This window comes from Cyclopterus lumpus, chromosome 13 (assembly GCF_009769545.1).
Source record: "Cyclopterus lumpus isolate fCycLum1 chromosome 13, fCycLum1.pri, whole genome shotgun sequence".
NCBI classification, from domain to species: domain Eukaryota; kingdom Metazoa; phylum Chordata; class Actinopteri; order Perciformes; family Cyclopteridae; genus Cyclopterus; species Cyclopterus lumpus.
In genome coordinates this window covers 1624975-1639671 of record NC_046978.1, presented here as the reverse complement: position 1 = coordinate 1639671, position 14697 = coordinate 1624975, and the positions used below count along the sequence as shown (strand labels likewise).

General features: G+C 38.8%; 1 protein-coding gene across 5 annotated transcripts in view; it reads right to left on the bottom strand.

Annotated features, from left to right (window-relative positions):
- The window catches only part of gria4a (glutamate receptor, ionotropic, AMPA 4a), a 90930-nt gene that overhangs the window by 28386 nt on the left and 47847 nt on the right, over nt 1-14697 (bottom strand). For 4 of the 5 annotated variants that reach the window (XM_034548100.1, XM_034548097.1, XM_034548098.1 and 1 more), the window contains 5 exons: nt 12438-12605; nt 11610-11714; nt 10707-10817; nt 2839-3045; nt 461-676 (listed from right to left, as the gene is read on the bottom strand). In XM_034548100.1, coding sequence (XP_034403991.1) covers nt 461-676; nt 2839-3045; nt 10707-10817; nt 11610-11714; nt 12438-12605 — 807 coding nt within the window. Of the gene's footprint in view, nt 1-460; nt 677-2838; nt 3046-8978; nt 9015-10706; nt 10818-11609; nt 11715-12437; nt 12606-14697 lie in introns of those variants that run through there. The other variant, XM_034548101.1, reaches the window with a different exon arrangement.

Below are 14697 nucleotides of genomic sequence, written 5' to 3'. Positions count from 1 at the left end.
GTATTTCTGTCCAGATAGGACGCCCTTATGAAGCCAACAATTTCAACGCTTTCTTCAACACTTGCAGTTGAGGAGGTAAAGGCAATGTACTTGAACAGTTATTACATTATTTAATTTATTGAAGGGTTGTAATAATCTTTAATACATACACACAGTGTGCTCTCAGAAACGTCTGGATACATGATCACTGAGGACACAATGTACTATATCATTAGAACAGTGCATCAATAATCTCCCATGTCATTAAAGTTGACCAAAATGACTTCTGCTCAGTAGGAAACAGACAGGGCACCATGTGCTGTAGTCCCCTAGTAGAGAACTGTAATTATAATTTTCTTTAAAAACATTGTGAGCCTGAGAGCCAAATAATATATCAGTTATTTCATCCCTAAAGCTCCAAACTCTTACAGCCCTGCAATGCAACGGAAGTACTGACTACTAGTTGTTAAGAACCACTCACCAAAAACAGTACGACACTGACTCCAATGTAAGCGAACACTATGCACATCCAGATCTCGTAGGCCAGCGGGTCCAGAAATGAGAAAACACCGGGCTTAGACTTCTGGGGCTTCTTGATCATGATGGAGATGCCCAGGGACATGAAGGGCTTCGAGAAGTCGATCACCTCTTCCCTCACCAGAGTGATGGTCAGCGGGGCAACGGCAATTTCTGCTTTCTGCAAAGATGTTTCAGGAAGAATTGTGTTTGTTTGATTTAGTTTCGTCATATTGTAGTGGTAGTTAATGTACGTGATGGTAAGCAGGAATTCTCTGTGAACTCTTTTATCTGCAGAAGGAAAAAGTGAGGACAAAGACAAAGGAAATATAAATCTGAATTAAAACACAAGAAGCAGATAAAGTAGACATACACTCTAACAGATTAGTGTAGTTTTAAGGCGGGAGCAATAAAAGGGAATGATTTAAATAAGAGAGGCAAAGAAGGGGAATTGTGGTACAGCGGGGGAGGGGAAAACAATGAAAGAGACAGAGGATGGAAAACCAGAATGACAGAGAGGTAATTCATACGTAGGCATGAAAGTGACACTGACGGAGTATAAATTAGTCTACAAGGACACACGTTTGTGTGCATGCTCACACACAAAATATATAGAAGAGTACAAAAAAAAACATTAATTCAGTACACTGAAAGCGCTTTTACAAATAATGGAATACGGCCGGTGATAGCGTCATTAATTGTGCATCGCTATCTGCAGAGCAAACACACCCATACCGTTTTGCAGCAGAGTGCAATGTGCCTTTTTTTTAATTGGACTGATTTTCATTCACTCATCTAGATAGAAAGGGGACCATTTTTTACTCAATAAATGTATATTACCTAATTTAAATTTGTCCAAAGCACAGCGATACTGAGACGCTATTTGCTTGACAGGGAACTTGCTACAGCGTGTAGCATTCAGGGGGATCTATTAGCAGAAAAGGAATCTAATGTGTCAAATAACTTGAAAACAAAACTTTTCTTGACCATAGAATGAGCGGTTTATATCTACAGAAGGAGATCTTCACACAGCTGGCTGCCATGTTTTTACAGTAGCCCAGAAAAGGACAAACCACAGGCCCTAGATATAGGGCCATTTGAGTTTTAGCACTCTCCTGCACACATGGCACACGGGAGAAGTTTTAGTTGTGCAACCTCTCAGTTAGATGGCTCCAAATCCTACACTCTACCTTTCACTTCTAGTGTGTTCTGGATTACTTTTTGTCTTAATTGTGCAGCTTTATCGGCTACAATAGTCCCTGTGTGTGTCTATACAAGGTTGGTAGTCTCATCTGAAAAAAAGGCAACAATAACATAGCATGACTTCACTTTCTTCACTACAAGGAGGCAGGCTGATACAATGCACGGAGAAACAGCAAACACACTTCAGACAGAGAAATCAAATCAATTAGAAAGTGAAAACAGGGTACACAAGTACACAACATGAAAGAAAAGGAGAAGAAAGTAACAACACAAAACCGAGTAAAGGAGATAAAGTAGAGGACAAATTCCTGTATTTTCTCTATGTGGCAGAAGAGTCTTTAGAGATGACTGCATGCGTTTGCAAGAAATCAAACCTGATTAGTCAGTGCAGCTGTTCTGCTGTGTCACCTTCCACTGTACAGTTTCTGAAAGCTAACTAATGCTGTCAACGTTCTGCAGCAAACGTCTCCACTTTCACTTTTCCACAAAATGACAAGTGACATTGTCTTCTGCATGTTGGTAAAGTTTGCATGAAGACAGCAGTGTGAAATCTCAGACCATGGGTGGGCGTCAACGGCAATTAGCCAGCTTGCCAAATTCTCAAGGATAAGTCAACCCTCCAAGACACGTAATCTTTGCAGGAAGCTGACATGGTAACCAAGGAGACGGAGAGCTCAAGACAAGTTTATGTACTGCATAGGAGTTAATTTAATCATTTATCATCTGTTGCAAGCTGGCCTGTGGCAGGGTCACAATAGCAAGAGCACATACAAATACTATGTAATAGCCCTGCTGTATATATTAGATTATAAGATTACAATGTCGAAGTTAGACTCTGTGCCAGAGAAGTGTTGAGTGAACACAACTTCAAGTTTAAAACTCATTCTTCTTCTTCTTCTTCTTTATTGTACTTGTATTAACATTCTTACCTGTACGTTTTGTGTGTCTACACGTACAACAGTTATGTTGCTAATGTTTGTAATGTATCTTAACCTGCATGCATGTATTTAAGGACAACATCTTGAGATCTGAGAGCTTGTAATGGACATTTAACACCGTTTACTGTCATTAGATAGGCTGAATACTGAAATTCAAAAATAACAATAATCAAAAGTCAAAATATTTGCCATCCAAACTTACCCCATACACAAGCTCTCCAACCATGCCATTCCATATCTTCGTCTCTGGATCTCTGGCTCCATACTTCCCATCCGGTACGATGGAGATCTTGTATTTGATTCCAATGTGTTTGGCAATCTCCGAGGCCAAGTCCACACAGTATCCCTCAAACTGGTCGTTGCCTTCATAGAGTTCCCAGTTCTTCTTCAGCATCACATAGGGACCCTCCTACAAAACCAGCATAAGGGGATAAAGACACAACTGTTTGGAAAGAAAAGCACAGCTCTATGAAATACACCAAAGCAATGCTGCCACATTAAACTGGACACCAACCTCGTGATGAAATATGAGTGTCATCATAACATTAAGATTCTGAAGTGTATGTATTATAAGAGACTGATTTAACCATACATAGACGACAGTGAAGGTAAACTGAGAGCTGTTTGTTTTTGTTTTTATAAAGGCCACGTTTTGTTTTATGCCTTGGTCTGACTTTACATGCCTCCACTGGGACCTGCACCTGACTCAGTGCAACGCTAATGCTGTGAGGAAAGAAATGTACAAAAGAGAGGAAAAATACTGAGAAAGGGAGGAAAAAAAAAGAGGAGGAGACTGCTGCTTTGGTAATGTGTCATAAGAGGTAGACTGATTTCTGTGCTAGCAGTAAACAAAGATGAAAGCAAAGAGAGAGTTTAATGTTGTCTCGAGAGATGGTGGGTGTATTAGCGATGACACACGCACAACCATAGTTACAGATAAGCATGCACATACATTACCACACCTATGCAGGATATCCACAGAGAGCAGAAACACACATACCGACTTTCGAGTGACAGCGCATTCGTCAGGAGCAGTGAGTTATGGTATTATGCCTGAGGCTGCTCACTCTGTAATCCAACTGAAACCAAGCCTATTAATATGCTATCAAACCCTTTTTAATCAATGACTAATCTCATCTAATTAATCAAACCGGCTTTCGAAATATCCAGGACTCCCCTGCTATGAAATGGTTTATAAAGATAATACAACACAATAAAAGATGATAACATATTTCGGATTGAATTCCTCATTTAGGAAATTGATTCATATTGAAAACAAGTATAGTTTAATTGCATGTTATGAAAAGGGTCAAATGAGCAACATAATCCCTCTGACACAGATTTGTAGGGAGCGATCTTCAATCTGGGAAATTGAATATAATTTAAAAAAAATCTAGATCTATATCTAGATCAGAAAAAAAGCAGGCATGGATGAAAATAAATCTTACAGTGGAAACTGAACGGTAAAAAAAGAAAAACTACAAAGGGAAGCTGAATTGGTAAATTAATCCTTTTTCTTCAGTAAACTTCCTGTTTGCAAGATTGAAAATGTTGTCACAATTTTCTTTGGTATGTGCATGTCCATTTCTGTGTGCATAAACCACATTTAACATTGATATTGAACATTAATTCACACATGTGAATTAATAAAGATAAATCATATTTACATAAAGATTGAGAAACAAAAACAGACATTTTAAAACAAATTAAAAGCACCCCGAGCATTGCATTATTACATTAAATACAAACTATTATACATAGTATAAGATTTCTTCCAAAACCAGCTACACAGATAAGACACTTTACACTTTGATCAATAACGCAATCATCATCATCATCATCATCATCATCATCATCATCATCATCATCATCACCACCATCAATCACAAACATTTGCCCCATTGTTTTCAATGTCAGAACAAACAAAACAATTTCTCCCCAGGACAATAGCATGTCCTGGGGAGCTCATCCCATTGACTCAACATGAATCATAATGTTAATGAACAGGAAACTGTTTGAAGTAAATTCTCTCATACAGATCATGAGGACGACTCTGTACTGTAGCAGGATGAAGACGAGAAGTTATGACGATGTGAGCTAAAAAAATAAAATAATAAAAGACAATAGAATACCACTGTGATTCATAGTTGCAGCCTACTTACTAGTAATTTACAGTTTTCACAATCATCTTACTGTCTTTTTTATTTCAATATGTGTTGCTTTGCATCATAAACTTGACTTAACATTTTTTACATTAAAGTTTGTGAGGAAACGTTCTCGAAGAAGACATTTGGTGAATGATACTAAATTGCCCGTTTGTTACATGCAACATGAAAGTAACAATGACAATAAGGGAATATTTAGCTCAGGTTTTTTTCAAGTAATTAAAAAAAAAAGATGATAATGCCATAACCAGATGGACATGATTGTATTCATTAAAAGCTGTACTTGGCAGACTTGTTTCAGATACACTGAAACACAAATTCAAGAATCTGGAACCAACAAAATGGAAACTTTGGGCCAAATTGTAAAGAGATTATTGTCCCATATATTTCATCTAATGGACACAACAAAGGAGTAGCACTTAATACAGTAACCCTTTTCATTGTTAATTAATTCAGCATTTCTCATTCAGAGAAATTTGACATTTTGGGAAATATGTTTATTTGCTTTCTTGTTGAGAGTTAGATGAAAAGATTGATGCCACTCTCATATCTATCTTTGAAATATGAAGCTACAGCCAGAAGAAGGTTTGCTTAGCACAGTGACTTGGGTCTTGTTGACGCTGTGAGGTTGCAGGCAGCCAGTGGATGCTTCAGGAAGTCCCTGCTCCAAGACATTTAATTTTGTACTCTTTTACTCCCCGATTAAATTAGATGTTATAAGACATGAGACATCTTAATTAGTGCATTTTTTTATATTTCTTATTTCTTTCTTTCTTTATTAAGATGGAGCAAAGCTAACTGTTTCCAGTCTTTATGATAAGCTGAGCTAACTGGCTGCTGGTTACGGCGACATATCAAATGGACAGACATGAGAATGGTATCAATCTCAATCTCAAATGTTGAGTTACGACTTTAATATATTTATTTAAAGTTATCATTTCTATATAGTGTCACACATCAGAAGATTGTGTCATCAATGACCCCGTCCCCTCACTTGAGAAATGCAAGAAGTCTAAATCATTGACTCTCAAGGGAAACCACTTACTTAATTTGTGCTCAAAAGGAGTCTGCAACCATCTCAGTTGCTTCCTCCATCAAATTGCCCTGATGTGTATCATTGTTAGAAGGTCAAGTGTTTGAAATCAGATCAGCCTAGTTCATTTTGTATCATGTAAGCAGCCACACATAAACAGACACACATACAGTGTGAGCTCTGCCAAAGCCTCCTCATGGTTCGTTATCAGTTTGCCCCAGATGCCGTTGTCTTGGTGTGAAGGTAATAATGCCAATGCTGATCAGGAGGTTGAAAGGAAATTAAAGGGACAGTATAGAAATGGGGTTGAAGACAGAGATGTGTTGGCTGCACGAAACTACAGAAAAAAGATGAAGAAGCAGATCAGAATACAAACATAGCTGCAGTAAGAAGAGAAGATAGGTCCAGAAAAAGGGAATGTGAAGGAGAGATAGAGGAAGAGGAATATGACAAAGTGAAAAATGTGGAGAAAAAGAGGAGGGAAGCAAGACAGAAGAAAGACTGAGAAGACAGACATAAAAAAGGGAAAACGGTGGGGGGAAAAAGAGGCAGAACAGCTTTGTAGAAGCAAATGGTTGGAGCTGATAAGACATGAAACACTTCACACTGGAGCCAAAAAGGCAGAAAGGACTTGCTATGTAAGCCAGTTAGCCAACCAGCGAAAAAGACAGGCACCCGACTGGACAGTCACATTGCTGTTCAGTCATTGATTCAGGCTGCCGACGCTCAATCAGTTCAGCATCTAAAGAGCCAGACTTTTTGCCAGACGTAAAAAGTTATCCAACCTCCAAAACTTTTAATAAGCCGAGCAGTCATTCTTTCAAATTGGCAAAGTAAATAGTCAATTGGTCAATCAGTTAATTCATTGATTGAATACTACAATGATCGTACATAATCATCTATCCATTTACATTCTTGGACAGGGAGCAAGTATGATTATCTTGCAGCAATTCCACCATAAAAAGAGCAAGGCAGTTCAGCAGGCAGTCGAGCAGCAAACGAATGACAGTCAGTCAGCATCCAGACTGTTCGTCACGATGCCAATCGTCTGTCACCAGACAACCTGCCAGTTAAAAAAGTCAGCCAGACTGTGAGCTGCTGCATAAATCAGTCCACCAGGTAACTAACCAGGCTGCCAAAAACAAGCCTTCTTGTCTGTCTAGCGAATAATTCAACAACCACCCGTTCAGTCCATTAGCCAGTCAACAGCATCTACAACACTTTTTTTAAGACACCGTTTTTGGTTGGACATATTTTTCCAAAGTCAATATTTTCTAAAAGCTTTCGTATTTTGTCTTCTGTTTATGTAATTTGATCTACTTTATACTATCACATAAATAATGTAACTCTCAAATGACACGTTCCCATCTTCAGCTCTATGTATGAGCATCCTACTTGATTAGAAGTCAGAACATCTATTATAATGGAATATTATATCAAAGCCAAAAAAACTTTAAAATCACTAAAGGAACATTTTGAATGCTGCAATTAACTAAGGCAAAATTGAAAGCATGAACAATAAATTGTCAAGTCGTCAGTGACTGTGTTAACAAGTCAAGTAAATGTCAACAGGCTTAACAATCAATCCCCATTAGTCCACTTTGCTATAGTGTGAACGTTAGACAAGTTAACACATTTATATTGGCTCGATTACAATGCCATGTGTGGAGATCTCTTGTGCTTTAGTCAAGCACCCCTATTGTTGAATTCCTCTACATGCAGGTGCTGTAGAGCTCTCACTGGAACTGAAATACAGTAGAGGAAAGTTGGCTGAGTGAGCGTGACTGAGGAGTTTTACAGAGCGACGGAGCAGAAACATGAAGATTGATAGAGAGTAGTATCCCAAGGTGAGGGCAGCAAAATACAAGACTTGACACAAAGATCTGTCCATGTATCCCTCACCTCCAAAAAACAAAAACAAAAGTTTATAGAGAAATAGAACAAATGATACATTTTAGTGATTTCCTGCAGGTCCTCTGTAGTGTAGCAGAGACGGTGGTGGTGATCGGTGTGTCCTCGAAAGGAGTGAAAAGAATCTGAATTAATAGGGCTGTCTGATGGTCTGGTGATTTTGTGTAGCCAAGTGTCAAATCTTGACAGCAGCCACAGGATCCGTCCAACTGTAGCTATCGTACAGCGAGCAAGGCATCTCAGGGCCTCGCAGACTCAAAACACGGTGTCTCCTTCTCATGTCCCCTCTTTGACATTTCTTCTGTTTTAATGCAGGGGTTGAGTTGTAGTGGATTTTATATATACTTGCACATGTAGATAAGAAAGTTTGTTTTAAATTAATACATAAAGATAGTTATGATAATTAATTTGGGATATTATGAGGAATATTGAGGAGAAATGTATTATAAAGCATAAGAGAGGATCACTGTTTTATTATTCTGTTTGTTGATGACAAATGTAATGAGTAACTGTATGATGCATGAGAATGAATGATGTTTTATTGTTTATAGTTAAAATGGATGCCGATTGAAACCTGAGATGTTGCTTTTATTCTGAAGGCAGGATAATAGGTTTTATTCTGAAGGGGAACTTCCTGTCCTTGACCGTAAGTGTGAGCTTTGACCCCCCCAGTTTATCGATTAACTTCGCGAACAGAACGGCGGCATCCTTTGAACTGACCAATAGAACTAACCCATAGGTGTGAATTCATTTGCATGACCAGACTAACAGCCGAGCATTTGTTCTGGACTCAGAGTTCTTTGGTTCGGGATCTTGAGACCGCCCCGGGCTCTACGCTGCACCTGGCTGAGAGAGAGGCCTTGGGAGCAGCGAGGTGTCCGTCTGTGGAGAGCTCTCCCTTACCAGCTGCACGATCGTGAACGCTATATTAATGTTATCTTTGCCATTAAATATTGTTAAACTTTAATTCATTGAATCCTGAATTTCCTGCGGCCACGGGACCCGAAGTTCTGAACACATATCTTACACAGGACAATAAATAAATTTGAAACAACAAAAATAAGAAAATCACCTTTCAAACAAAATATACGTAAAGTCAATAGCCACCACGACAAAGCAAGAATAAAGCACACTGAGTCTTCGCACAGAGCTTCACAGACACTCGGTCTGTCAGTTTGTCTGTCCTCAGGTGAGTCTGTGTGTCTGTCTGTCGCTCTGTCTGCAGACCCGGAATCAGTGTCGCAGCAGAGGTTTCCTCATCATCAGAGGCTGCAAAGAGGAGGAGGTGGCTGAGCTAAGTTTAGCCAATGCCTGCTGAGGTCACCATCCACATATAAATATGCAGGTGGGGTAGGCACAGAGGTAAAAACAAGGGACATGGGTGTTGATGAGGTGAGAAGGGGTTAACGAAAGACAGCAAGACACAGTTAGAGAAAGGGAGGGAGAGAGAGAATGTTGTGAGGCTGGAAACAATCATGTGACAGAAAGACACGGGCGGGATTATATAGGGAGGCAACAGACCTCAAAAAGACAAATGCAGTAATGCCAAACTCTGTTTTGAACACAAACCTCTTTTTCAACGACACAAAATGAATGCAATTTGATATTTATAATATATTCTAACAGTAATGGTAACACAATATACACATATTTACATGTTTTGCCACAGAAAAACTTGCCCTCTAATTTAGTTTGTGTTGGTGTATTTTATTTTTATTTTGTGCATGTCTGAAGGACGCTGGGGACATTTAGTCCAGCTGAATTCCTTTTTCTGAACTCTTTCCTGCAGCATGTGTTTCTTCCCCTTTGTGCAGACCTGACTGGCCAGTTCCACTCCCGGCCACTGGGTGTAGACTTTCACCCTGTTATCAAATCTTTGAACGTTTATAGGTATTTGTATCGCAAGCACTACAGTACAACTATAGATATTTTGGTCATACTTAGGAGTTTGCTGGAAGAAGCGAAGTGGCTTGAGACAAAGTGCTGAATTGCCAAAGCTCAAGCATCTGTGGCTTGTTTTATTTCAGGGCTGAAATTAGTCTTTTGAGTTGCTTTCACTTGCATCATTTTGCATGCCCAATTGAGTTAGACTGATTGCATTTACAGGAAGGGGATGGCCACCATAAAAAGGCTGCAGATGGGTGAAGTGAAATCAAATGTAAGCAGAGGATGTGCACAAATCCACCGATTAGTCATCCTTTATCCGTGTTTGTGTAAGAAAGAGGAGTAATTATACTCGGCTGCAGACTGGTGTCTATGAGAAAGCCATTTGAGGAGTCTGGACTGAGGTCACTTCAAAATGGTGATCTGAGGTCAGTTTTAGATTTGCCTACTAATGAGACATTAATGTAATCTTCCAGCTGGATAAGTGCCACTCCCTCCTGGCTGAGCTCCATGAGCTCTCTTCAACTCGTACAGCTCATCCTGCTTCAACCTGTTTTTTCTTTGACATCAAAAAAACTCTGCAACATTACATCCACACATTGTAAGTCATCCCCTGGCTTTCTGTAACCTAAGAGGCAACTATTAGAAAAAACATGTTTTTCTAGACTGTCAATCATCTTAAATGCGTCTTTTGGAAACACACTAGTACAGAAGCAAAGCCATGCCCGTAACACATTGGTTATTATGTAGTGCTGTTCAACCACATTCATGCTGGGCACCTGAGGTTGCTTGAAGAATTACAGATTTGTTTTCCTTCCTATTTAGCACATTTGTTATTAATCACCTGTTGTGCACCTTATTTTACATTAGCATTTGCACTAATCCTGCTTCTTCGTAAAACATTAACCCTTTCCATGAAGCACATGTGAGCTGGGAAATCAGGTGAGTGAAAGGTGTTGTTGAAAATTAAGTTGTGGAATTGGAAAGACTGTTTTGTCTGTTAAAGGACAGCATCAAACAAATCTCAAAGAAGCACCCACATTATGCAGAAATGAAAACAGTGTGAGGGCACATTACCATGATGGTTGTCACGACTACTGTGCGGTTCTCCATCGACGTGCTGTCATTGGACAGAGCATTTTCATTCTGGACCAACACCAGTTTGTCGATGTCGTTCCAGTAGCCAATCTGAGAGAAACATTGAGATAAGAGAGAAATATATATTTATATACAAAGAAATGAAAGCTATGTGAGATGAAGAGAAGGGAATGAAAAGAATTGAGTCAACAGAATGAGCACGCTCCAGCAGATTTCCCATTGGTACTGTAGAAGATATCGAGAGGTATTGAGTGTGAGGCAGGAACTTCCAATGAACACACATCGCTGTCAAAGGAACAATTGAGAAGCTGGAACATGATGTTATTTCTTTATTATAGGTGCTAGATGTATTTCTATGAGTAGTTGCAACCTAAGCCTTGTCCTCCTACTTTCTGCCATTACAAATAAGGGTTATGTTCAAACTCCTTATTTATGTCACTGTAGAGGTTTATGTACCCCCAGGTTGACTGGGAGCTGCTCCCCAATATACACTATAAAAAGTTATTAAAACTCAAGCTGTGATGGTTCAGTTGCAATTATATAAATACATTCATAACTGCAGTAAGTAACTGCAGTTATTGTTTAAGAACTCTGGAGATAAGTACGCAGTGAATTAATATTTGTTTAAATAATTAACAATCATGATGGATGAATAAGTAAATGTGCAGGACTGATTAAAAACTACAGTTATTATCCTAAAACAAAAACAGTGTCCTTTCAGTGGTGATTAAAGGAAGCTTTCCTTTCATTTGACATGCAGTTAGACATTGCTTTTCAGCACTACACCCGAAAAATAAATGACAAAAACTGAATGGAATAAGTTGATTTTGTGGTATATTTCCGATCGAAGTGTGTTGTTTCTCAGCCATGAGGACAGCCTACCTTGCGTGGTCCGTTGCTCTTTAGTTCAAACACGTCCATGGTATAGTTGACCCTCCGACCATAGTGATCAAACTGAATGTTTCCAGTCAGGCCCTGAATACGCACCTGCATTTATAACAACAATGATAGTAAGAACTGGAGAGAAATAAAAACAAAACTGTTATAATCCTTAGGATTTTAATCTAGCTAATTTGGAAACATCCAAAGTTACTGGTTGTAACATTCTGAGGGCAGAAAACACTGCTCGAGCAATATCCATTTAAAGTGCAGCCAAACACTAATAGTAAGCAGTGAGGCTTATATCTGTGAGATAATATTACAACAATGGAATGCATGCATGAATCATTTCCTGTCCATCCCTTGTGCTTAGCTAGGCAATCTGAATCCAGTGTGGGACAGCTCCACCAAAAATAAAAACTGCAATATAGATTTAATTATTGAATTGAGATTGCAGAAGAAATCGTGTAGTATCCAAAATATATAGAAACAGTCAAATAACAAAAATTCTGTTCCAACAAGTAGCCTATTTTAGAGTGAAGACTTGGTTTGACGGGTATAATTATGACTGAGTTAAGGTTAGTGTGGGGTGACACAAACAGGTAGGTACCTGAGAAGTGAATGGAGGTCATTACAATGTCCCCACAAGAATAGCAATACAAGTTTGTGTGTTAGGTGTTTGTGGATTCTGGCGGGCACTTCATCAAAGTCCAAAACAATAATTTAAAACACAGAAATGTCAGCATGGTTTTCTTTTGTGCATGTTTGTGAACATCTAAGTGTTTCGCAACCTGTCTCTACTAATCTATACAACACCAAACTTGTGCCAACCTGTTTGAGTGCCCGCTCCATATCTATTCCTTGGTTCCAGGGAGCAGCCGGATTGGCCAGGCAGTCACCAGCGTTGCCACGGCGACTGATATCAATTTTCTGACGGCGAAGGGTGCGGAAGGCCTCGGCCATCACAAGGACGCCATCATACGTTAGAGATGAGGTATACTGAAGGATGGAAGAAAAACAGAGCGCATGAAGAGAAGATAAATGTTATCATTGTAGCAAGTTTTAAACCAATAAATTGCTTTGTAGATCAAAACCTCTTCTTTGTCAGTACACAGTATTACAGAACTAAATCCTGTCATACAATTGATCGAGCATTAAAATGTTTCCTGAAACAAACAGAACGAGAACCTGTTTTACTCAGGATGAATGTCGGGCTTAAGATAGCTTAATGTCCAAACGCTTATCTTTCTAACAAATACAGCTGATGTGTACCTACAAAAAAGTTTAAATTAAAGACTGAACTTCAGTATTTAATGTGTCTATTGTATCTAGAGTATTACACAAAATTCATAATTTCTAAAATTGACAAAATCATGAATATTGGCTTGGTTTGTCTTTACACACTCTTATGATTTAAACAACATAACAAAACATTCACTTTGATCAAAAGGTTGCTGGTGGGTGATAAAGTGGGCCTATAAAGTAATACTTTGAGAATACAATATTCCAGTCCAATCATTTCAATGTATTTTTGGATGCATTTAAACTTGTTCTTTTTTTTTCAGTGAGTAACTTCATGATTTAAGATACACAACATACAATGTTTGAATGAATGCTTTCTATGATTTACAAAGCCAAAGTAAAATGCAATAATGCCTATGTGGTTTATTCCTTAAATGAGAACCGATTTGATCTTAGACAACAACTGTATCACTGCATCAGTCCTCAGACCATCTTAAATCCATACACCACCATGCAAACATGCTGACCTGGCCTCAGTCTATCGCAACAACTTTTATTAGACTTCCACAGTTAACAGCAGTCTCTGTAATGGAATGACACTGTAAATGTGCTCATTTTAGACAGTCAATGGGCCATTGTAATGATATAAAATGTCTTTAAATAATAATATTAATCTGATAATTAAAATCCACTTTGATGGGGGAATGGAGATTATTTCCCAAAGATTTATTTGTGGTTTCATTGTATTCTAAAATACAATGTGGCCCTTAAGAAATGATCTGGAGTAAATTACAACGCCTCAAAGTTTTAAAGGACATTTGAAAAGTTTCAGTGAGTAAGGAAATGTGAAAGGGTAAGAGATACTATTATCTCTTCTCCGATAAAACTCTTGAAAGTAGTGATGATCTTGACAGATTGTTTGACAAATTCATTATAGGTAACGCACAGCGGAGGACATCACCACAAACTCAGCAGCAACCAACACACCCGGCCAACACACAGGCGCATACAGCGGCGCACAGACAGAGGCAGTCAAACACACAGCGGGCCGCCTTCACATCACGGCAGAAACGAGTGGGGAGATGAACATGGGAGGAAAGAGGGACGTCAGCTGAGAGACTCAGACGATGCAGGTAGTTGGACATATGATGATTATAGACTCCAAACCAAAGAGAAAAAACTAAACTGAGCCAGCTAGCATATACAGAAACACCTTTGGGACACATTCAAATCAGTATTGTTTTTTAAAAGTGCCTAATTCTGGAAATATTTTCTAGTTCAGTTCAAATCTCCAAGTTCAGATAAAAGTCAGCAAGACAAAATAGAGAAAACTAAACGAGCCTTCTCAAATAGCCTAGTGCAAGTTTACTCTACCTATAACAAGGACCAGATTTATAAATAATGTATGCAATAAAAAATAAATTTGGATTCAATCGTCACATCCATTACATGCACAAAATGTTACTTCTACAGGTAGTTTATTCTCTTACTGACTTCCCTTGATTTGCATCCTAAGCACTTAGGAGCAGTGGAGCATCTTGGGGTTCAGTGTCTCCCTCAAGGACATTTCAACAAATTGGAATTGAACTCCAAACCACCAACTTGTTGGTTAATTAAAGGACAACCAGCTCTGCTCACAGCAACTTTACACACAGAAGCTACAATAGTGCTCATTAAAGAATATTGAGATATCACTGAACAATTTGTATTTTTATTACACAGTTTGATTGAAGGCCAAAAGCAGCTAGCTAAACTCCATTCTTCATTCAGTATGAAAGGGACATCCACAGTACTTTGCACACTGCACATTATTAGACTACTTGGCCTGAGGCTAGGAGTTGGCCCAAGG